Source organism: Protomyctophum bolini, assembly GCF_963924005.1.
Source record: "Protomyctophum bolini genome assembly, chromosome: 13".
NCBI classification, from domain to species: domain Eukaryota; kingdom Metazoa; phylum Chordata; class Actinopteri; order Myctophiformes; family Myctophidae; genus Protomyctophum; species Protomyctophum bolini.
In genome coordinates this window covers 26,917,512-26,942,804 of record NC_137874.1, presented here as the reverse complement: position 1 = coordinate 26,942,804, position 25,293 = coordinate 26,917,512, and the positions used below count along the sequence as shown (strand labels likewise).

The 25,293-nt window shown below is 42.1% G+C and overlaps 1 protein-coding gene across 11 annotated transcripts in view; it reads right to left on the bottom strand.

Annotated features, from left to right (window-relative positions):
• Nucleotides 1-4,404: 4,404 nt before the first annotated feature.
• The window catches only part of specc1 (sperm antigen with calponin homology and coiled-coil domains 1), an 80,430-nt gene continuing 59,541 nt past the window's right edge, over nucleotides 4,405-25,293 (bottom strand). For 10 of the 11 annotated variants that reach the window (XM_080780975.1, XM_080780985.1, XM_080780984.1 and 7 more), the window contains 5 exons: nucleotides 24,078-24,180; nucleotides 13,115-13,231; nucleotides 10,165-10,224; nucleotides 6,179-6,347; nucleotides 4,405-6,024 (listed from right to left, as the gene is read on the bottom strand). In XM_080780975.1, the coding sequence (XP_080637101.1) occupies nucleotides 6,258-6,347; nucleotides 10,165-10,224; nucleotides 13,115-13,231; nucleotides 24,078-24,180 (370 nt within the window). In that variant the 3' untranslated portion in view covers nucleotides 4,405-6,024; nucleotides 6,179-6,257. Of the gene's footprint in view, nucleotides 6,025-6,099; nucleotides 6,348-10,164; nucleotides 10,225-13,114; nucleotides 13,232-24,077; nucleotides 24,181-25,293 lie in introns of those variants that run through there. The other variant, XM_080780980.1, reaches the window with a different exon arrangement.

The window sequence follows — 25,293 nt, the reverse complement described above, 5'->3', positions numbered from 1 at the left end:
CATCAACCCTAAATATTTGGGCTGCGAATTCTGCTTTAAATTAGGCTACGGGTGTTGAGCACTCACTCGACACTCCCTCTATGAAGCTGATCTGTCAATTAGTCAAAAGCAACAGTCAGTCAGTAGAAGAAACTTTAACTCAATTGCAAGTTCCAGTGACGTAGACTCCGTGGGGGCGGCGGGGCTCGAGCCCTCTTGATGATTTTAGGGGATTTCTAGTTTTTCTACATTCCCAATACCTCCCCCCACCCCTGGGCATGCTCAGCCAGTCCCGGGCGGGGGGGTTGCCGGTCCTCCCTCAGATCAAGCATTCAAATGCTAATAGCCATGGGGGTGGTTTGTTTTCACCTGGCCAGGTAGTACTGTAATCTGCTTGTTGAACTGTCAACTTGCAATTCTTACAAAGTGTCAAGGGGGCAACCGCCAGGCAGAGTTACTTTACCAGACACCACGAGACTGGTGACATCACATCATGCAACTCAGAAAGATCATTTTCAGGGCTGAAGAGACTCAAAACCTACCTGCGAAGAAAGATATTGGAATCATAGTCATATCACTCCATAATATATCACAATATAAAATCAAATGGTCTATTTTCTCAAGATAGTGCCTCATGTAAGAAATTGGAGTGGACACTGGACTAACTGATCAGCATCTGCAGCAGACAGACAAATATGAGTCACAAATAGTCTCAGTCAGATACCACACATATTGTACACTGCACCACCAAACCACGCACCTGCCTTCAGGCTACAGGTAAACTACAGGTCACTCGCATTAGCTTCATGCCCACCTCCATTTCACTCTGATCACATTTGTGGGCATTTTAGACACTATACTTGTTGTGGATGTGTTCCCTGTATGACACATGTTCTTAAATAATGACTGTTAAGGGCTTGATATAATTACTACGCGCAACAAACTTTAAATTGTCATCATCAGCTCAAAAAAAATTTGATAATCATACACTCATCTATCCTATCCCATGTTAAGTCATACACTGTTCCACTAAAGGACATTAAGGAAACAACTCCAAGATTTATTTTCAACGTTTTCATGCTGTGCACAGTTGGCTTCATTTGTTGATTGGTAGGTTAGTAAATCATGTTGAAAACCTTTGAAAACAGAGAGACAAAGATTAACAACAATGCCAAACAACAAATGATAATTATTTTTAAACACTTTTCCAATCAATACGTTTTTAACCAGTCTTGTTTTTAAGCAAGTATTTTAAACAAGCAAATGTCTCTTAAACAATTAATGTATTTTAAGCAGTGCAATGCCTCATTTAAAGGACTTAAACTCATTTAGCAGTTTAACCGTCTTATTTTGTAAAGTTATACTTTTAGACTTTAACCACAAATGATTAAAGCTTCCAATCACAACATGAAATACTGCAATGTGCTCCAATCCAAACTGTAGCAGTTACTAAATACATTAGCCCATTAAAGCCAGATTTTAAACACATTAAGCAGTATTGCAAATATCACTGATTAAGACAAAATAATATCACCGACCATTGGCGTCTTTGGACTTGGAACATGACGAGTAGATCTTGCTTCTTGTCTCTAGTGTATAGTTTGTTTGAATGCCCACTCCAGCCTTTCCAGGTGTTCCAGCTCAGCCAAAGAGCAGCCATCTTGCTGGTGCACTCTGGGAGATGTAGTTACCAGAGTGTCATGTTGGAAGATGCCTAGCAAACTCTCCACTTCTGAGTTTCGACCAAACACTTATTCTGTTATATACTTTATCCAACTGTCCCCATTAAACTCATGTGTGTAACTTATGTATGATGAGTGAGCAAACATGTCTAGACACATTGAGCAGACATTCACATTTCCTAATGAACCTGGCAATCTGGTACACTTTCCCTTCTTTCTGTGAAAGTTCTTAATTTGAGCTTGAACTTGAGCTCCTACTTCCCAGTACCGACTACATTAATGTGTCATCCTAGGTCACAGTAGATTCGTTTCTAGTGGTCCATGGCCTGATTATGGGTGGTCTGTATCTTCTTGGCTATACAGGTGGACAGGGACAGGCTCATGTCATTTTCTGACTCAAACCTTGCCCTGTAAATATTCTTCAGGTAGCCTGATATTTATTTGACTATGGATTTGATTTGACCTTCCAGCCAGCTCAATTAAGTATAATCAACTTTTACTGGATATGCGGCGTATTGCATGGATTACTACAGGGGATTTCTTTCAACATGAAATGCTGCATTCAAGTTCATGCAGGAGAGTAATGGAGCAATTCTCTTGAATACTGCCTTCGAGTTTGGCATCAAGATGGGGCATTTGTGGGTTTTTTCACTATAGTAAATGCGGCATCCATGTTCTGGAGATGGCACTTATCCATGTTCTGGAGATGGCACTTTTTAGTTTTACCGATCCATAAAAGGGCAGGGGCTCGTTGAGCCCCCTTTCTTGTCTATGTGTGCATGTGCCTGGTCATTGTCTTGTCTATGTGTGCATGTGCCTGGTCATTGTCTTGTCTGTGCATGTGCCTGGTCATTGTCTTGTCTATGTGTGCATGTGCCTGGTCATTGTCTTGTCTGTGCATGTGCCTGGTCATTGTCTTGTCTATGTGTGCATGTGCCTGGTCATTGTCTTGTCTATGTGTGCATGTGCCTGGTCATTGTCTTGTCTGTGCATGTGCCTGGTCATTGTCTTGTCTGTGTGTGCATGTGCCTGGTCATTGTCTTGTCTGTGTGTGCATGTGCCTGGTCATTGTCTTGTCTATGTGTGCATGTGCCTGGTCATTGTCTTGTCTGTGTGTGCATGTGCCTGGTCATTGTCTTGTCTATGTGTGCATGTGCCTGGTCATTGTCTTGTCTATGTGTGCATGTGCCTGGTCATTGTCTTGTCTATGTGTGCATGTGCCTGGTCATTGTCTTGTCTATGTGTGCATGTGCCTGGTCATTGTCTTGTCTATGTGTGCATGTGCCTGGTCATTGTAGATGTGTGCATGTGCCTGGTCATTGTGACAACAAAATAGCAATACATTGGTTCAATTCCTACTAGACTTTTTTCATATATGAGTAGCTGTCTGTCTATGAGTAGCTGTCTGCCTTCCTGCATGTCCAATTGTCCATGAGTAGCTGTCTGTCTGTCTATGAGTAGCTGTCTGCCTTCCTGCCTGTCCAATTGTCCATGAGTAGCTGTCTGCCTGCCTGTCCAATTCTCCATGAGTAGCTGTCTGTCTGCCTGTCTATGAGTAGCTGTCTGTCTGACTGCCTGCCTGTCCAATTCTCCATGAGTAGCTGTCTGTCTGTCTGCCTGTCTATGAGTAGCTGTCTGCCTGCCTGCCAGCCAGCAAGTTGGTTAACAGAAAATAAATTGTTATGGCTGAGTAAAATAAAATACAATAAACACAATTTGCCTGAAAATAGATTACCCAGCTATGACCTTTTTCATGAAAAAAAAATGAGTAGTGATATGGCTGACTGAGTAAAATAAAACAATCTACCTGAAAATAGATAGCTATAAGTGAAGAGCAATTTCCGCAATTTCCGCAATTACCATTTCCGCAATTTCCATTTCCGCAATTTCCTCAATTTCCATTTCCGCAATTTCCATTTCCACCATTTCCGCAATTTCCGCAATTTCCGCAATTACCATTTCCGCAATTTCCGCAATTTCCATTTCCGCATTTCCGCAATTTCCATTTCCACCATTTCCGCAATTTCCATAATTTCCGCAATTTCCGCAATTTCCATTTCCATTTCCAACTATTAATGGCAGCTGGGTTTCATCATTCAAATAAAATAGAATTCTGTCCGTTTAGCTATAAAATTATGTCAGGGAATAGGGATACACAGTATATGTCTTTCATTTGCATTGCATCTCTGTACAGTACAGTATGAGTAGTACAGTACAGTACACATAGAAGTACAGTATGACTAGTACTGTATGAGTAGTATGAGTAATGCAGTGCAGTACGTACGTATACATGTAGTTGTACCGCTCAGTTCACACGGTGTGATTTTTATTACATAGTAGCCTATACTATGGTTAGCAGCATGGCAACTAACTAAAATGTAATGTCATTTTTGTACAACTAATGGAACGGATTGTCTCTAAAATACGCAAATGTGTAATCTACTTTTCCAGTACAATTTATTCTCGTATTGTTTTACTGCCCTGGCACAGATCTTTAATGGGCATGGTGGAAAACCAATTAAACTTTGTAACCAGAGCATTCTCAACACCGCTGACTCCATAACATGATGTTACAGTTGCATAGGTGATAGTCTAAAAAAACAAACATTCAAGATATCTTTTCACTGTAAACAATGATCAATTGAACCTTGGATTATTTGTAATTAAGAATTTGTAATTAAGTGCTACTGAGAAATAAAAAGGATAAAAACTTAACAATTCTTTATTAATCAATATTCTTCCAAGAGGCTCCAAAGATGACATCTGTAAATACAAAACTGCATACATTTCTGTCCTAATTGTCACTTTGTAGGACACGTAAATAAATAAATAACACTTTAATCTCTCTGTGACAAAACATGAGGGCATCTTCAAATATAAATGTAAATCATGACCACCAACAATGTAATGCCTCAGCTCTTACATGTAAATTATAATTCATTTCAATCAGCATTATTATTTAATACAGCAGGTTCTTGTATGAATTACAAACCATTTGGAGTACCATAGATAGAGATGAGAGAAATCTGTTGGAAAATCACAACATTTCTTGGGAGGACAAAAACACACAAACAAGATACAATGGTTTGATTGAATAAGTAATTAGTGTTTAAAACAGAAACAGCAAGGCTATCTAAAATCATTCCTTTTCATAAAATATATTTCTAGAAAACTATTCTGCAAGTTCAATAGTGTTAGATCTTCTTAGTGTAATATCACATATGGCAGCAAGAGTTTCTCAGATTTCAAATTTTGGACAAACCATGGTACAGATAATCAAAATTCAACATATAAAGGCCTCAGTTAAAACGCAAAGCAGTTATTCTGAAAATACTATCAGAGCTGCAGTTCAAAGAAAATCCCAGCTTTTTTACCGTTCTAAAACTAAGGCGCAAATTCATCCAAGGTTTCAATGTGTGCAAACAACGTGTGCACCAGAAATGGGAAAATTATTGCATGCCATTCACGAATCATGCGCAATGAATGGAGACTGCACAAAGTGCACATTGCATGCCCAGTCAGTTGGCCATCATGCATAGATAATCTTATGACAACTGTGTTTTGGCTGAACAATTGGCACATACGGTATATTAAGTATGCAAAATAGACAAGTCACAGAGAGTTACTGACACTGCAATAATAATGGGCAGATTTAGTTTCCAAAAGCAAATGACAGTTGGTCAGATGGATTACCAGTATATTTGTTTATGTACAACTGTAACTGTAATCAAACTAGAGAATAAAATTAAGTGGACCAACATATTCACAGCAGTTTGTTTATAGAATGAGTCACCAGCCACTGGTGCTTTGTGACCATCGACATGTAAAACTAAGATTGCCAAAAAGACTAATTCCATTGCTATTGAATCAATAGCTGAGTGACTATAGTTGATCATCAGTGCCAAGTTTGCTTTGTAACTAAATTAGACTGAGTTTTTTATTTCTCCATGTGAAGTAAATGCCAACCAAGAATGCTTTACAAGTGAAGTAGTTTGGGGTTAAAACTCAACCAACAGTTGGTCCCTGTGTCACACTCCTTTAAAATAAATATCATCAAGTATTTTTTTGAACTCTGCAATGTGTGTCCACAAGGCTTGTTCTTCTGCAAATATGTATTATCAGTGAATCAGACACTCCCTAGAGTCACTGATATAGGTCAGAAAGGAGCCAATTTGCTCCCCCAGTCCTCGCTGTAGCCTCAGCGAATTTGGGACCTCAATGTCAACTCCAAAGTCTTGTAAAGGAACTTGAGAAAATTGAAACACCAAGCGAGATTTCATTTCTAAAGAACAGAAGGATCCTTGGTAACTTGTAGAGTGTTGTGTAGTATGCAGGAAGGGCTGGGGGGGGGGGGGCAGAAAGTCTGAAAGGGTAAAGGTACACAGTAAAATCCTCAGTATCAATTTTACTCGGAGTGAAAAAAAAATCCTACATTGAATCATTTAGGTCAGTTGTTAGTACACACAGTTAAATGAACACTGAGGATTTTACTATGAGGCATCAAGAGAACGGCGTACTTGGTTAATTGGACCGGGCAGAAAGTGCTGCAGTGCCTCCAATCTTCATTGTCCTCCTAGTGCCCTCTTCCAGCCTGGGTCAGGTCTCAAAGTACTTGTAGATCTGCGCGACATACTGCATGACGCTCTGCCAATCAGGGCGGTCCGTCTGCATCAGTTCCTGCATGTCCTGTGTGGGCAGAGAGAGAATTTATTCTACCCTCAGCAGCATTATGGTGAAAATGTGCACACGTCATCCACAACACATAGAAATATAAGCTGCTGGCTATCTATTTAAAAAAAATCATCCATTGTGTTTATTTTACTGTCAGAGATAGATTAACATGTCAGATATTTCGGTGTAGACTGCACTGGCGCGATGTTCTGCCAATGTGTATTTAGTCTTCTCTTGTTCAAAGGCACTGATGCAAAGCTTTCATGTAGCCTAACATTACGGCAGAGCCAATCATAACAAACAGTGACAACTCAAAAAGCAGAGCAGACAGCCACTACCTTCTGTATACAGTCAAATCCATTTCTAACTCTGAGATCACATTTAAAATGTGTTTACAATGTAACCAAATGGACCATTTGATTACATTTATACATGTGTAAATGGATACTAAGGATTTTACTATGTAGACCTGATGTCCCAATGGGCTGACATACATCAGTAATGGAGCAGGACAGTCACAGTCCTCATGTCTGCTGTCAAATACTCTGCTCTGTTGTGCTTTCAACAGGCCTGTGTGTGTATGTGTGCTGTAAACCTGACCCTGTTTCACCAGGACAGCCAGATAAAGGCTACCCTGACTGGCACCCACACAGACATGTACTTCCATCCGCTGTCAAGAGACACAGCTATTTAGTTTTTATGAAAATCTTAAGGTCATGGGAAACATTTTGCCATATTAAACCCTGACGTCCCAATGTAACCTCAAGAATCCAACTGAGACTTGATAAGAGAAGCAGAAGTGAACCGTGGTTTCTTTAAACCCAATTAAATCATTTGCCTCTGCACCTCCGGCACTTTACTATTTAGAGATGATAATGTTTTCTTTGACTCTTGAATTTCTGAACATCTCACATAAATATTTTAGATGAAGGGTCTAATGATAATAATAATAATAAATTATTCACAGGTAAGAAAACTAATATATATTTGAGACAACAAAAAAGCAAAGGTAATAAAAATCTAAGGAAAGGCCTTAGTTTTCAGAAGCAATTTAAAAGATAACACTGACTTAGCTAACCTTGAATCCTCAGGCAGGGCATTCCAGAGCCCAGGCTGCAAAATCACCCATGGTGGCAAGGGGAGTCTGGGAAACTACCCAGAGAGCTCTACCTGAGGATATACTGTAATTACGACGTATACGGTTCCAGCATATCAAAGACTGTTGGGAGACAGGCCTTGCAACGGCTTTAAAGGTCATCAACCCTGAAACTCACCGGCAGTTACTGAAGGGAAGCTAGGATTGGTGTAATATGGTCATGTCTCTTTGCTAACAACCTTGCTGCAGAAGTTTGCACCATTTGAAGACAGGAGATTTTACTGAGCCCAGAGTATACAGAGTTGCAGTAATTTAGGCGTGATGAGATGAAAGCATTAATAATTTTTTCAAGGTTTGTAAAGGATAAGAATGACTTAATTTTAGCAATGTTTTGTAGTTGGAAGAAACATTATAGTTTCTGTACAACATTGTACAACTTTAGTTACTTTCCCAAAAAAGGACAAGTCGGAGTCAAACATCACACACAGATGGCAGGATGAGATCTTAACATTGATTGCATCGTTAAGTGTGTAAAGTTCTAGGATCTAGGATCTGGGTCACTGGGCTTGAGTGGGATGTATAACTGTGTGTCATCTGCATAACAATGCATGTTGTGGTTTTTGATTGATTGATTGAAATCTTTATTAACAGTTTGCAGAATTACAGTACATTTCAAGCACAAACTCAATACAAAGACTGTTAACTGTGAGTGGACGACCCAATTAAGCCTTACACTTGTTTACAACAGGGTCCACATTGTTCAATTCATCAAAACATTTAGAGACAAACAAATAGACACTTCTATGTAGTTAAAGAACAGAACAGGAATTCATCATATAGGAAGCGAAAAGGGAAAAAAATATATATACAGTGAGGGGGAACAGGGGGATAAAAGAAAACGAATGACAGAGTGTAGGGCGCCTGCACACAACACCATGCGTTGATGCCATGTGTGCATATGTGCAGGCACCCAACACCACGTCCATACAAAAACATAGTACAATCCATAGTACAAAGACAGAGTGTAGGGCGCCTGCACACAACACCATGCGTTGATGCCATGTGTGCATATGTGCAGGCACCCGACACCACGTCCATACAAAAACATAGTACAATCCAGATAAAAATTCAGCTTTTACAGAGGCCAGTTTCGAATTGCAGCCATCCGTAGGTGCCCTTTGAGAGCAGTTTTGAAGGAGCCAAGGGATTCACATGTCTTAATGACTGTTGGTAGGGCGTTCCACATTTTGGTCGCATAGGAGCGAAAATAATTTAGCCCCTTGTTTGTGCCGAATCTGGGTTGTACATGGTTTGTTGCACTCCCTCTGGTGTTGTGGGTGTGGACTTCGTTTACATTAAGGAAGTATTTAGACAGGTACATGGGTATCTTGGTGGTGTATCGAATCTTGTGGACCAGACCCATTGCAAGATGCTGTACTCTGTCGTCGACCCTAAGCCATCCCAGCCTGTCAAAGTGGGCAGGGGTGAGGTGGGTTCGGGGGGTGAGGCCAAGTAGGAGCCTGACCAGTTTGTTTTGGGAGGTCTGGAGCCTTGTTTTAAGGGCCTTTGAGGTGCTGTGGTACCAGGAGGTGGATGCATAGTCAAAGAAACCTTGTACGAGGGCTCCTGTTAAGGTCTTCAAGGTGTTTTTGTCGACCAGTGAGGAGATCCTGTAGAGGAATCTTGTTCTTTGATTGACTTTTTTGATTACGTTGGTGGCCATCTTATCACCGGAAAGATTGGCCTCCAGGATGGTATGTGACCTCTAGAGAAGCATGTAAATTGAAAACAGTAATGGACCCAGAATTGAGCCCTGAAGGACACCACAGGATAAGGGAGCCTGAGAAAATGAGTCTCCCCAATGACCACATAAAGCTAATAACATGGCTCCCATGTGGATCTTGGACTGCATGTGGTCAGTCTATGACGTTAATTATCTACAGTATGACATATCTATGACTAATCTTGTTCAAAACAAATTTGCATATGGGTACCTCCATTTGCCTAAGCGTGCACAAGACCTTCCCCAACAGAACTTCACCTCAGTGCCCCCTTTCAGAAATACGGCTTCCAGCGCACCCCAATGTTCTATGATGCAATCTGTGGAGTTGTATACCGGCCCGGTGAGAAACACTAACATAACATAACCCACTTATAGACGACTCGATCACCTCCTGCAGAGCAACACTGTAAAAATCCTCATGCGGTCACTTATCATAAAACACCTCAAAACAGCAGAGGCAAGAAGTCACAAATGTAGTACATAGTTTGCCATTAACTTCCAGAGGCTGTAGAGTCGAAGACAGTTACAGTAATACGTACCATAAGCCACACAACGCACTTCTCTATGAAACAAGTAAAACAAGATGCCCCAACCTTCCTTTGGATGAAAGCAATGTTGTTCACGATAAATACAGAGCTGGAAACAGCTTACTAAAAAGACTCCAACACATCCAATTTTGTATGTAGTAAATGCAACACGTTGTGACCTTGTATGTTTAGTTCTTTCGGTGAAACCAAAGTTTCTGCAAAATATTATGTGTGTGTGTGTGTGTGTGTGTGTGTGTGTGTGTGTGGGTGTGTGTGTGTGTGTGTGTGTGTGTGTGTGTGTGTGTGTGTGTGTGTGTGTGTGTGTGTGTGTGTGTGTGTGTGTGTGTGTGTGTGTGTGCGCGTGCGTGCGTGCGTGCGTGCGTGCGTGCGTGCGTGCGTGCGTATGTATGTATTGTATTGTCTCACCAGAGAGGGTTTGATGCCAATGCTCTCAGCAGCCTGGAAAGCCAGGGTCAGATTCCGTCCCTGTAGAGAAAACAATTAACAGTGTGCTGAGGAGACGTTGGTGGCGTCTTGTCATGTTTTTATTCTGTCACATTGTATTTACTCAAAATGTAGCATTTTATCATTTGGTTTTGGGTCAGCGCTCTCTAATACCTTATTGAATTTCAACAAAATGTCAGTGACACATTAATGTATGAATGCTCATTAATTTAATCATGGCTCTATGGCTTTACTTGAGGGAACATTGCCAATGCTTACAATTAAACTGTCTCCTTTAGCCCTGCTATTTCATGCTTTACACAGAAGCAGTGGTAAGGGAAATGGAAATAGAATGGTTCATATTAGAGGATTGAAGAGACTCAAAGAGTTATTTATGCCAACATGGTCCTGCTGAATTATTAACAGAGATAGGCTCCACAATGTCTCTGTCATCAGCGTAATGTTACACGGGAGATAGGAACTGTGTTGTTTGTCCATTTCTCTGCCTGATCCTGTTTACGGCTGTATTTACATATTCATTATGATAGGTCCGTCAACAGTAAGATAGATATTATGTTGCACTGGTCTCAGGCTCTACTACTACTGTAGGGAAACGCCATCTTTTGATGGCGTTTGGAGGATTTGAAAGAAAAATGTAAGCCTGGCCTTTGTGGTATCAACCATTTGCTCCCAGCTATCAACACAAATTATTTTGTCACCCAAATTGCCTCAGGAACAGACAGCAAACCGTAAACAAACCACCACCCTCCTGTCCCCAGGTGGGCCTTGAATATCAGTAGAACAAAGACAGACCTTGGAAACGAACTGACTTGCATAATTAAGCCAGCCAGCTAGTAGTCAGACCTACTGAATAAAGGTTACTATACTTTGGTCCGATCGTCTACCTACCCCAAACCCTCACCCTATAACCATAACCGCGAGCACGGGGCAGCACACCTAAACCTAACCAGTAACCCCCAACCCTATCCCGAGTCGGACCAAAGTATGCTCCCCCTGAATAAACAGTACATTTGTTCAAGAACATGAAATATTGTATAGAATTATAGAATCCCAGATATCACATCTTTCTATAGATTCTCCTCTGTATCCACCTAGTTCACCTTAACATTTCAAAGCAAAATGAAAGTAGAATGTGTTTTACTACCTTGAACAGGTTTTGTATATTCAAGAATATGTGTATTTATTTATTGTATTTTTATATGGGATAAATGGGCGAGCGTGCAGACTAGCCAACACAAACTGGGGACTCCTGTCGTGTTGTTACCGCCACTGTTGCGCCAAAGTGTCTACGTAGTCTTTCCTTTCCTAGCTGTGCCTTGGGTGTACAGATTGCTTGCCACCAGGTCTAGGTGCCTGACGGCTGACGCAGTGCCCTGCCAGCCTCATCCTTCTCTCCCTGACCTTGTCTGTGAACCGTTGGAGGCCCCAGGCCCAAGTTTCTGATGTGGTCTGCCTATGTGACACCAAGTGCCATTTGTAGCATTCTTGTGTAGACGGCTAGACGCCATCCAGGGCCTGTATTTTGAGCGTCCATGTCATCCCATGCAGGGCCCTCCAGACCTTCAGATCCTGTTCTGTCCAGGCAGCAAGATATTTGAAGTCCTCGACTACCTCGAGCACCTCAAGTCTGTAGTAGCAATGGTTTTGTCCATTTCTACTGAGAATGATTGATTGATTGATTGATTGATTGATTGAATACTTTATTAACAGTCTGCAAAGACAAGCACTGGAGAGTACAGTTCAATACAAGGTTAAGAGGATTTAGACCCAAGAAAACACTATAGCTTGTTTCCACTGCGGTCCTTTATACTCAATTCATCGAAACATTTAACGACAGACAAATATACAATACAATAATGGATGCAGAGTGAAAATGTTCTTTAGGAGTTTTGAATCATAAACCTTCGGTTTATAAAACCCATGACACACCTCTTGAGCCACAGAAAGTGTTCTTAACAGTGTTCTTGAACGACAAACCTTCACATCTCATGAGCCACAGAGTCATGGAATAATATAACACATGCAATAACACAACAATAAACAATACATGTTAGAGTGTGTCACTTTAATGTCATGAGGCATTCTGTAAAGTCCTTATTATCCAATGACACACCCTGAGACGCTACACTGTGTTTGTAGACACATTTTATTGCGAACCAAAACACACTATTTGGGACTCTGCACCACAGTGACTAATGAGACGATAATATACCAGCCATAAAGTTCACTTTCCCTTCTAATGCATGAAAGAAGAAAGTTAAATGTGAGGTTCCTCTAACATTTTAATAGTTCTTTCACAATGCGTCTAACTTGTCCTTACCCTGCACCAGAAGAAGGTATTGTTATTACACAATACAACTTCACAGATGAAAACTATTAAACTTGTTGAACCAGGGTGTAACACAATACTGTCAGTCTACGTGTGTGGCTAGCTAGGACCATACAGTATCTTCAATTTATTATTAACATGACCTCATATTTCATGCATAGTTTGGGGGGGTTAAATAAACAGTAATGAAAAAGTGTTGTCTTGACCTCAGTGTAATATGTGTGTCTGACTTACAATATTATGTGCTCTATAATTCCACAGTGACCCATGACACCACAAGGGAGATGTCCCACCACAAGGGGATGCGTAGCTATGACACTGCCAGAAAGCGTGAGAAAGTGTGTATGAAACATGGCTGAACTCAAAATCTGTCTGTCTGTGGGTACAGACAGGCTAGCTGAGTACTTTACGTGGTTAAAAGAAATTACACACATCCTCTTTCCATATTAAGCATTTGCATAATATGGAAAGAGGATGTGTGTGGGTGTGCATGCAGTGACTGTGTGGAGTTGAACCATCAGCTCTGCTGCCTGTTATGCATGACAAATGAATAAAAACAAGAAACTGAGTTTAATTTGTTACCTTGTCTTGACTGATGAGTTCCTGGTAGGGAATGTGAGCAGGTAAGTAGGTGTGGAGCAGAGCACAGAATGCCAGGCCATCGCTCCAGCTGCTGCTGAAGTTGGTCACATCAATATTCTGTGGAGAGAATTACACACATAAGGGATAGGCAAAGAGAGAGAGATAATAGGGCAGAAAAGAGTGATAGCTATACAGTTACTAGCTGTACTAGCTGTACAGTTTTCTACAAGTAGAAAAGATTGCATGCTATTTGCAGTCATACACATGCGGTATGTATGCGTATGCATTTGTAAATTTGTAATTTTTACCTAATACATCTTTCCGGACATGAACATTAAAAGGTACTTGTCCGTTGGACAAGTGACTCTTGGTTTCACTTTTTCTGTGTTGCTCGATCCTAGCAGCCAACAATATTGTCTGGCTTTCCTAATAATCACCTTTCCAATATTGTTGTCCGCCATTCAGTTTCAGGAAAACCTAACCTTGTGTTATTCTGTGGCTTGTTTCTTTACTTTCAATGGGAAAAACTACTCTACGTCACTTATTTATTTCAAACGGCTACTGGCCACCATAACGTCTTTCTGTGAGCTAAACAAGCAAGCAATGGCTTGATGATTCATGAAATATTTAAAACATGTTTTAAAATCAAATAAATTATTCAGCAAATAGACCTCTAAGGCCTATTGAGAAAGTATGCATGCCGATCGATGGCCTTCTGTTAACTTGTTGCCCGCCTAGAATGTACACACACACACACACACACACACACACACACACACACACACACACACACACACACACACACACACACACACACACACACACACACACACATAATTGCGTTACATGTCTCATCGTGTCCATGGCAACGAGTAAATCAATATGACAGCTTGATCATGCTGGAATGATTGGAGGCTTTCAAGATGTATTACTGCAGAGTGCCACATCCCTCTCTCAGTTTGTCCTCTTTCTACCACAAGAGTAGATTATAGATAGATCATGCATCACTGCACGTCCTGTGTGTGTGTGTGTGTGTGTGTGTGTGTGTGTGTGTGTGTGTGTGTGTGTGTGTGTGTCTGTGTGTGTGTGTGTGTGTGTGTGTGTGTGTGTGTGTGTGTGTGTGTGTGTGTGTGTACATAATCAGTGTCAAGCACCCACCAAGCCTTCGATGACACCAAGTCACGTATGTCACTGTAGTGATGACAGACTGAAGGAGAAGCTACTTCATCTCGACGATGCCACAGCGGACATTGTCGTGAATTAAGACCTAAAAGTTGTCCTTACGGTGGTGAGTGATGATTCAATTGAATGACTTCTCTGTTGCAGGCAAGCAACAGGAAGAAGACACCAGGCAGTCTCACACGACTGAAGTTTATCAAGCTCATACAGCTGCATATACTAGATATACTGCATATTGTACATACCTACTTTATACATACATTTGTAGATGTGGCTGTGCGCGACACCAACACAAGTGCAACAAAGTACGGTATAAAGCAGGCATTCGAGGCAGTGCAGGCTGTGGCAAGCTGCGCTATTTGTTATGACTGCAAGGCAGACCTGTGCAGTGAGCAGTCATGTCAGACCACATTCTTTTCATAACTCCCCCCCCCCCCTCCGCTCTATAGCTGGCTCAGCAGCAGCCCTGGGATGGGGCTGGATGCATGTGCAGAATGACGCACACGCATGCACGCGCATGCACGAACACACACACACACACACACACACACACACACACACACACACACACACACACACACACACACACACACACACACACACACAGTTGGACTCTAGACATGTCAGACTGACATGGACAATGACAAATGATTAAAGGGTAACAGAGGGGTGTTTGTGCGTGCGTGCGTGCGACGTGCGTGCGTGCGTCCCATCCACAGCTGCTCGGTTAGGTGAGGGTAGAAGAGGAGAAGAGGAGAGGAGTTAGGAGAAGGGAGAGGGAAAGGGAAAAGAGGGAAAAGGGAGAGACGGAGAGAGAGAGAGACATGAATGCTAAAACAGCAGTGGACAACAGCAGCTCTCTGGGAGCCGGCTCAGAAAAGCAAACACAGCATCAAGCGACAGGAAGTGTCTCTGCACAAAAGACCTATCCACTCGCTTTTTAGGGACCCATGGAGAAAGAGGGAGAGATGGGGGCAGTGATAGAGAGAGACTCGAGACAGAAAGAGAGTGTGAGATAGAGAGTGTGAGAGAGAGAGAGAGAGAGAGAGAGAGAGAGAGAGAGAGAGAGAGAGAGAGAGAGAGAGAGAGAGAGAGAGAGAGAGACAGAGACAGAGAGAAGGGTAAAATTACACTCATATCATGTACTTCAACAGGGACAGTGGGGGAACATTGAGTTGATTTAATTTGCTTTGATCTGTCGCAATACGGAAAGCAGATAAGATCTGTGATAACTGATGATTTAATTAAGAGTGAGAGTGAGTGGGAAACTTTCAGCAGCAAACAAAACACATTCAGTGCTACAGTATATGTACATGCTGTACAGCCCTCTTCACTCAAACACACTGGACTGAACAGCCCCAACATCACCAGTAGCTTTGTATTGCTGCACTCCACTACAATGTCCTGTCAGTAGTACGATCATTCATATTAACAGCCATAAACTGCTTTTTTATTTAACATTTTAGATATGGACAATGGATACTAATAATTCCTATCGGGATGCACCACATATCAGTCGGTATTGGTATCGCCGTATCGGGACAGGGCTGTGACCAGTGTATTAGTAAGGACCATGTAGAATGAATCCTTGTGGAACTCTCTCTGCATGTAGCTTTTTCCTCTCTTGAGAGTATACAAATATAACCTGTAAGGGTCCTTCTGGTTACATATTTGTACACTCTGAGATCCCATCCCATATTTTTGTCTGTCACCTCATCATTTAGCAGCCAAGTCTATGGACCCCCGTGACGTACAAATTACAAAAGCAAAAAAGGCACCCCTCACTTCAGACGAGTGTGTTTGTTTTCTTTTAGTACGTTGTCTGGGGTTCTCCTACGCACCTGTAGCCTTTTAGTACGTTGCTGTCTGGGGTTCTCCTACGCACCTGTAGCCTTTTAGTACGTTGCTGTCTGGGGTTCTCCTATGCACCTGTAGCCTTTGTAGGTGTGCAAAAGACTTGCTTTTTTATTTTGACACTGTATACAAATGGATAAATATATGGATAACACTAAGGATTTTGCTGTGCTGTACAGTCAACCTTCACACTCCCCACACCCAGGTGGATAAAGGTGGAGAGTCAGGGTTTACTGTAAATACATATGGTTGTATACGCACTGTTGGTGTAATAGGTTAGATCTAGGCCTGGGGATGATTAAAAATCATTAATCTCTTTGGTGGGTACGGTACGAGATTGGCCTGTTAGAAAGACGCAAAGATTACAAAAGTGGTGATTAAAGAGACGTGAGGTTATATTGGCGCTGAGAACGGGAGTGGGGTGATTGAACATTCACGACCTTTGACTGTCATTGTTGCAGGAAGAGATTATGTGTCATACTGTACTTTACCTCAGTGTTGCCCACTCCAACCTATGACCTTCTGAAGTGAACTATGTTGAGCATACATCCTGTAGCCAGCAGTACCCCCTCACACGGCTTTCATTCAGCCTCACATTATTACAAGTTAAAGTAATGTCTACAGCTTCCCCCTTCCTCTTTTGTGAATTGTGACCCAGACCTCCATTCCTCTCACAGCTGGGGGTCCAATCCTGTGCATGTGTGTGTGTGTGTGTGTGTGTGTGTGTGTGTGTGTGTGTGTTTCTTTCCCAGACATGGCCGGATGAGCTGTGCTCAATCCTTTCCGTATTGTTCTCATCCAGAACAAACGGCAAATTTATTTTTGTTTTGCTTTTCTCGCTAATTGAAGTTGGAGGGAAAACAAAAGTGCAAACCGGAAGCAAATGCTAAATACAGACTTCAAAGAACCTGATGAAAATACAGCAGGGAATATTAGCGAATGTTTTGAAGACAGCGATGACATAGTAAACTAAAAAGACTACTACTGGGGAATATCGTACCGATGGAGGTGTTCATTGGTGATTTGACATCAAGGTTAAGGTTTGGTTGTCTGTGTCAAGCTCAGTGGTGCGGTACTGTACATATGACCATGTGAGATTATAGATTCTCTACAAGCCACTTAAGATCTCTCAGCGTTAGGGTTAGTTCATTAGATTGGTTACCATGGGGTACGTGCCTGTGAGCAAGTACTGTGGGGGGGGGGGGGGGGACTCATAACTCTGAGAACACCCGAGAGGAGGACACAGAGGAATATGACTTGATGCTTGAACAGGACGCTACGGCAACATTGCCATTTATTTAACTTAATCATTGAAATCCATGTTATTTGGTACTTGAATAAGTTATCTGTGCTAATACATAGTTATACTTAAGATACCGGTAGGCTAAAGGCTAATTATATTGACATTCGGTATGTTCTGGGAATGCCCTCCAGTGGCCAGCTTAGGGCTCAGAGGTAGATACGGTAAAACCCACGTACCAGTTCTAAGTTCTAACACATGTGAGGAGTGGAGAAAGTTCGCGGAATCATGAAGGATTCAAGCCATCCCAACCACAGACTGTTTGAGATGCTGCCGCACGGAAAATGGTTTCGAGTCTCAAAGCTACTGGAAATAGACTGCAAAAAAAGCTTCTTTCCACGAACAATCAGTGAAATGAATGAACTGATAGGAACCAGAGTGCACCAGGGAAAATAAATTCCCTACCCCCCTATTCCCTACAGCAGCCTACTGTGACGTCCACAAAGATCCACCTAACTTTGTTTCTACAGGAAAATATATGCATATGTACATATGATGATAGTCTTTTTATTCTTTTTTTTTTTTTTTTTTTTTACACTTTATACTTCTTTATCCTATCTTTTTGCCATTGTTGCTGTTTGTTGTTATCTATGCTGCTGCATTGTCTGAAGGAAGCCAAACAAAAATAAGTTTTACTCTTATGTGTCACTTGAAAAGATTATGGATTTGACAATAAACCGCACCAGGGTTCCTATTCCTCAGGCAACCCCCTTGCATGGTATGCCTGTTGATATACAGTAGGTCCATCCCCTGCTTCCACAGGTCCTGCCTCTGATCATGATACACCTCTGGTGTATTGTATTGTGACGGAGTTGCCCTAAATCTCATGAGACGGGCTTCTACCGATGTAGAAGAGTCAGTTCCACCACCACAAACCCCAAACAAACAAATCGTATATGATATCTTCCCTTCTTCTCTGGAGTCCTGCCTCAGGGCGGACCAGAGGTAGAAAGCTGTCGTTCCCTGATGTCATCGCTAGGGACACATGCTTCAGTAGTGACTACTGGCCAATCACAGCGCATCCACTTTATCACTTGCTCAAGATCAGAGCTTCCGTGCTCCAGACAGTATGACGGAAGCATTAGCTAGAATACAACTGTTTTAGCACCCCACACGGCGTGTCGCGGGTTCGAGTCCCAAGCCTGACGGCCTTTGCCGCATGACTTCCCGCCATCTCTCCCCCTTTCCTATCACATTACTGTATCCTATCAAATAAAGGTAAAAAAGCCATACAAAATATCTTAGAAAAACTATCATCAAGGGCTGACCACTCCCTGTCCACCATGAACCATCTCCACAGAATGACCATACTGTCTCCACATGCTGACCACTCCCTGTCCACCATGAACCATCTCCACAGAATGACTGTCTCCACATGGGCAGATAAAAATGACAAGACACCCCATTTGGACCACATAAAGCTGAACAAGAATATGGGGTCGTCATATACACAGTTACGCACATGCTCCATAATACCCTGAAAAAGGCAAGGCCTAAATTACAGTATAACATTAACGTTTATACTAACAATCCAGTTAGTGGAACAATGATGAATTACGTCCTTGACCTTAGCATGGCTATATAATAAAATGAAAGTGACAGCAAACTGCATGTGGATGCAGCGTTAATACAAAAGCCTCCCTAACCTTCATCAAAGCAGAAGCAACGAGAGAGAGAGAAATGAAAAGACAAGAGAGGAAGCAGCCCTAAGGTGGTTGTCCTATTTGGGCAGGATCATTATCTTCCCTGCCTCAGTCTAGAGCTACCACGTGTGACAGGGCCAGTCACTCTCCAGACATTACGCCTGTAATTAGTGGCATCCTCCTGGACAGGGCCTCGTGGCACTGTATCAGGCTGACCTTTCTGATGAGCGTATTAACGCATTAAGACCTGAGACAGGATTCTACAAATGTCTTCTAATGACTTCTAATCTAAATCACGACAGTTTTCTGAAATTGTTTCTATATCAGTGGTGCTCAAACTATTTCATGTCAAGGACCCCAAAAATGATCGACCCACATTCTAAAATATTTTACCTTACAGAAGCAAAGATTTGAGTTAAAAACATTTGCTGTGAAATAATATATATTCAAAGATTTGCACCACATTTTCACAAATTTTCAAAAATAGCAGATCTAAAGGCTCGTAGCGTGGCACTCGGTGACACACTTTGAGCTTGTAGATCTGCTAATTTTCAACAGCTAAAGTCTAAAATACTGGTTAAAGGGGTTAAAAGCTTAGATGCTTTCCAGGTCTGAGCGTATTAAAGCTCATTGTGCCTGATGCATCCCCGACGGTAACCTTTTCCCCACGGCAGGCAGTGAGAATCACGAGGGCCTGTGGCCACAACTGTTCCTGCATGTGTCACGCTCACTGTGGCTCTTTCTGAAAAACATGCAAGCAAATGTACTGTACAAACATGGTTCACAAACTCGCTCGCTCACTATACTATAGTATCATACAGTACACACATACATGCTCACCTACACACTAGGGATGTGTTAAAGTGTCCAAAATGAAAATCGATTACTATAATTAAATATTAACGATTAATTGATAGTCAACGGAGGATCGGGCCGTTTTTTTCTTTGTTTATATAAACCATAAAAAAGCATCAATTGTGGGGAAATATTATTCTGTTATCCATCCACATAAATGTTGCCTCAGTCAGGCTAATGACAACAGATACATTACCATCAATACCAATAATGCAGGCACACTTTGGTAGGCCTGTAGCCCTGTACTCAACATTGCACATTATTGTTCCTGCTTACTGTAAATCGCTCTGGATTAAGACTGCTAAATGCCTAAATTGTAAATTACACCATAGCATTCAAGTCATGTGCAGTCAAGGCTAAGCTAAGACAATAAATTGTATCTTCTAAAATGCAGGGTTTGGATGACAATATAGAATTTGCAACAGATTTATTTTCCATTAAAATAATATATATTCCATTTTAGGGGATTGGATATGTCATATTATTCCATTCATATATCCCTGAATGGACTAGTATCTAATAACTCAAATAACTAATAACTCAAATCACAGTCAGAAAGGAACTGATTGTTCCATGAACTGAAACGCTCCTAGCTATTAACCAAAGCTTCTTATAGCATTCCTGATGCATGAGAATAATTACACTGACACTGTGTTGTTAATGCCCTTTTGTAAAAAAGGGTACCAGAGGACCAGTCAGATGAGAATGGGTCTCTGGCCAGTAGAGACTCTCTGCTGGCCTGAACTGAAGTGAGCTTTGCATCTCTGACTTGGTTCTTGTCATCAAACAGCACAGCATGTCCTCTGGCACAAGGAAAGCTCCCTGGAACTGAGCATCAGTAAGGCCTGACTCACACCTTCAAAACAGATTGATGTATAGCTGATGCATGAGACTTATTTACTGATGCAAGCTCGCAATGCATTTCCAATGGGAGTCACATGATTTGACACAACAGTTTTGTTGTATGAGGGGGAGGGGGGGGGCAGTCGAAACACAGCCGAAAGCAGTACAACAAAAATGTTGTGTCAAACCATGTGACTAGTGACTTCCATTGGAAATGCATTGGGAGCTTGCATCAGTAAACAAGTGTCATACATCTAGCATGCATCAATGTTGTATGCTAGATCGAAAGGTGTGAGAGGCCAAGACCAACAAACCGCGTTGTCAGGAGTGCCAGCCAGCCAGCCAGGCACAGGACACCCACACCCTCTATCTGGACCACTCAGGCTGGAGGGGCAGGTTGTGCAACAAGTCAAGACCTTCGACCACCACCTGGCCTTTATGTGATTGCCCAACAGTGCATGTTTCTTGCACTGAAGGGTTTTAATGTCAGGCAGGACATATTAACAGCAGTGTAGCGCCATCCTGGTGGCTGGTATAACTCGCTGGAGAACTCCTGTCAACAGGCTTTAAAGAACCTGTCACAGTGAGTCATTTAAGCTCCTCCCATCAGACCGCTGCCTCAAAGCATCTCTGGCCAAAATGAAAACTCACAATAACAACAATAACATTCCTACTGCAGTACCCATTTTAATCACATCCTGTAGGTCAGCTTTGGACACAGTCTCTCTTATATACTTATAGAATAATTTGTGTTTGAAAATAGTTTTATTTGAGTCTTTCATGGGTTTTTATATTTAAGACTCCTCCCATATCAAACTTGTCCCCAATGTCGAAGCTTTTAAATCTCGCCTTAAGTCCCACTTTTGTACCATGGCTTCTGATCCTGTTTGGGAGTTCTGTGGTCTCTGCTTTGATTCACTGTCTGCTGCTAACGCTGCTGCATCTTGTATTCTATTCTATTCTATTGTGATGTGTCTATTTTTGTTGTTGTTTGTATTTGTTTCTTATTTTACTATTGATTTTTGAAGGGTGCTAGCCCCTCTTTTGCTCTTAGGAATATGCTCCCTTTAAATCTGAGACAAACCAGAAGCAGATCTTCGTTTAAAAAATTACTTAAACATAAATTGATGGGTCCCTGTTTTGTACCTTATTCATATTGTATTTTTTTTTGTGTAAACACTGCATTTGTTACTATTGGTCATGCAGAGCGACTTCACTGTTTTAGCTGATAACTAGATCTTGTCTGATTTAAATAAAAATTATCTGTTTTTATTGTATACATTTTGTGTGGACACCAGGAAGACTAGCGACCACTTTGTGGAAACTAATGGGGATCTGAATAAAGAATGAAGAATTATGCCCAGCTTTCCGGGTTTGAGTGAACACAAACATTGGCTTGTGATTGGCTGATCACCCCATAGCGATGATTTGATTGGCTGAACAATAAAGTACATATTGAAGATAAAAGGGAGGGCAGTAAAGTGAAGACGCCAAAAGTGATTGGCCAGAATTACCTTTGTGATGATTTGATTGGCCAAGCACGGAATTTGATGCATAATGATCTATGATTATAAGAGAGCCCCTCATTCACACAAAAGTGTGATTTTTTTTTGGTTTATTTTTTGCTGTTGTTTCTTTTGTGTTTTGGCTTATGTTGTTGTGACAATGTGGGACCAGTACGGTATGTGTACAGGCAGTACGGTATGCGTACAGGCAGTAGGCCTACACCTGCAGGTACAGTACGGTATGCGTACAGGCAGTAGGCCTACACCTGCAGGTACAGTACGGTATGCGTACAGGCAGTAGGCCTACACCTGCAGGTACAGTACGGTATGCGTACCGGCAGTAGGCCTACACCTGCAGGTACTTTGATACTGACGATGACCTTGAATCTGTATTCTTTCAGAGCACTGATAATTTCCCAAAAAATCTGCCAATCCATTATTTTGTCGCACGCACGCACGCACGCACGCACGCACGCACGCACGCACGCACGCACGCACGCACACACACACACACACACACACACACACACACACACACACACACACACACACACACACACACACACACACACACACACACACACACACACACACACACACACACACACACACACACACACACACAGAGAGAGAGCTTTTTTAGCTTGTTTGTTGCTCCAACAATAATGAAAAGCTGGAGGGTGAGTACTGACTGGCCCCCCTCCCTCCATGTCTATTCTTTATAGTACAGGCTGGAAACAAACGCTCCGCTAAAGCCTCATTTAAGAGTTTTAGCAGTTAGCTGGCATGCTGGCACCCACACATGCTCATTACAGGGGCCAAAGTCGAAGCCCACCAGGCTCCTTAAACTGGCTATTACTGGAGTGGAAAAGCCAGGTGATTGTCAACACATGGCTCAATGAGCCACAGGGACTTAATGGAGACACAACACAGTAACAATGCGCCAATTAAACAGACATGCATGCATAAACACGAGGATGCTCATATAAACTGGTGGACATTTTCCCCCTCATACATGCTCGCATTCACACATAACAGTACAACACGTACAACTGTTACAAATCCCTAGCATTGTTTCGGCTACTCATGTGAAACAGGAGTTTGAGTTCCCCATGCAGACAGACACAATGGTGTGCATCTGACAGCAGCAGTGTGTGAGTGTGTGTGTGTGTGTGTGTGTGTGTGTGTGTGTGTGTGTGTGTGTGTGTGTGTGTGTGTGTGTGTGCGTGCGTGCGTGTTTGCGTGCGATGGCGTGTGTGCATGTGTAAAACATAACACATTAATTGTGTCAGAGTGAATTATTACAGAGTGAAGTGCTGACTAGGGGTGTGCAGAAATATTATATCGATATTGCGATATATATCGATACGTCCTCCCGCGATAAATAATCGACAAAAAATGTATAGAAAAGGAGGAAACAAAAAATAGCAAATCCGTACTGAATTACTGGATGGTGATTTGTCCAAACCGCTTTGTGGGAATACAAAATGCGACGGCGTGCGTGATAACGATATATTGTGATATATCGTTGATGAAATTTCATACAATATATCGATATATCGCAATATATCGCATATCGTGATATTATCGTTATCGAGGGCCTAATATCGTGATATATATCGTATCGTGAGGTACCCATATCGTCCCACCCCTAGTGCTGACAGCTCGCTGTTGGGGAGAAAGAAGATCCCAAATGGAGCTGTCAGATGCAGACAGGGAAATAAGAGGGACCAGGGATCTGAATATCTAGAGCAAGAGGTCTTTCTTTGACCTTTGAGCCCTACCGGATAGCCCTCTGTTTTCTTCTGGCACCACTTCAGTAGAGCGTTCCTCTTAGATCCTCCATACTCCCTCGCCAGTGCGGCCAAAGGGTCCTTTCTTTCCACACTGTTACCATGGAAACACATACCACAGTGATGGACGGGGAGAGAGAGGGAGAGAGAGAGAGAGAGAGAGAGAGAGAGAGAGAGAGAGAGAGAGAGAGAGAGAGAGAGAGAGTGTCAGAGTCACAAGTTCACAACAGTTATGTCATCTGGTGAATAGTGGTGCAGCAACATTATCGCCTTCACATTGATGGACAACCTTTAGCGCACGTGCTGCGGATACAGTACAGTCGAGTTCAAGTAGATGTTTTAACCACTTCCTCTTAACTCATTCTATTTGACTTCTTTTACACAAAGTGCCTCCAGGCCAAAGATGTTTTTAACTTATTTATAAAGGGGCTTAAATTGATAACATTGATAATCATGACTTAAGAACAAATCTATGGTGACCTGTGCTAACTATTGCTACTGCCATTTAGCGGTGGGTGAGTTAATCACTTTCACTCCGACATACCTATTTTGAGCGTGGTTCTTTTCACTATTATTATTATTCTTTCACGCATTGGGGTTTGGTAGATCAAAGAGCTGTGGTGTTGTTAGCTTGATGATGAATTGTTTTCAAGCTAAAACAAGTGTGGTGTTGTTAGCTTGAAGATCAGTTATTTTTGGCGAGCCAAGGTTAAAATACTGGCTTAATTTGCCAATATTTTTAACCATGTTGGATAAACTAGCAAAAAAAATACACAATCCAACATTTTAAAAGTGCTAAAAGACTACCGTAGTCAAAAGTCTTTCTAAAAGGCATTGCATACAGTAGGCCCAGGTTCCGGATGGCCCACGGGTAAAGTTCATGCCTCGACTCCTACATTTCCACGGTGGGAAGCCGGCAGGTTGGCCAGGGCACCGGTTCAGCGGGGATAGTATGTTCCTCCACATGCATTACACCCTTGCAGTGTACCTCCTCACGGACAGGTGAAAAGAAGCACATGGCAATTCCATGTGCATTGGAGAACACATAGTGGTTATCTGCATTCTCCCCAAGACCAAACAGTATAGGGTTCAGGGTTCAGCACTGACAGGGACTACTGGGGGGGACTGGGAATAATTGTCATAACAGTGAGCAGATATCCTCGGTGTGTGTGTGTGTGTGTGTGTGTGTGTGTGTGTGTGTGTGTGT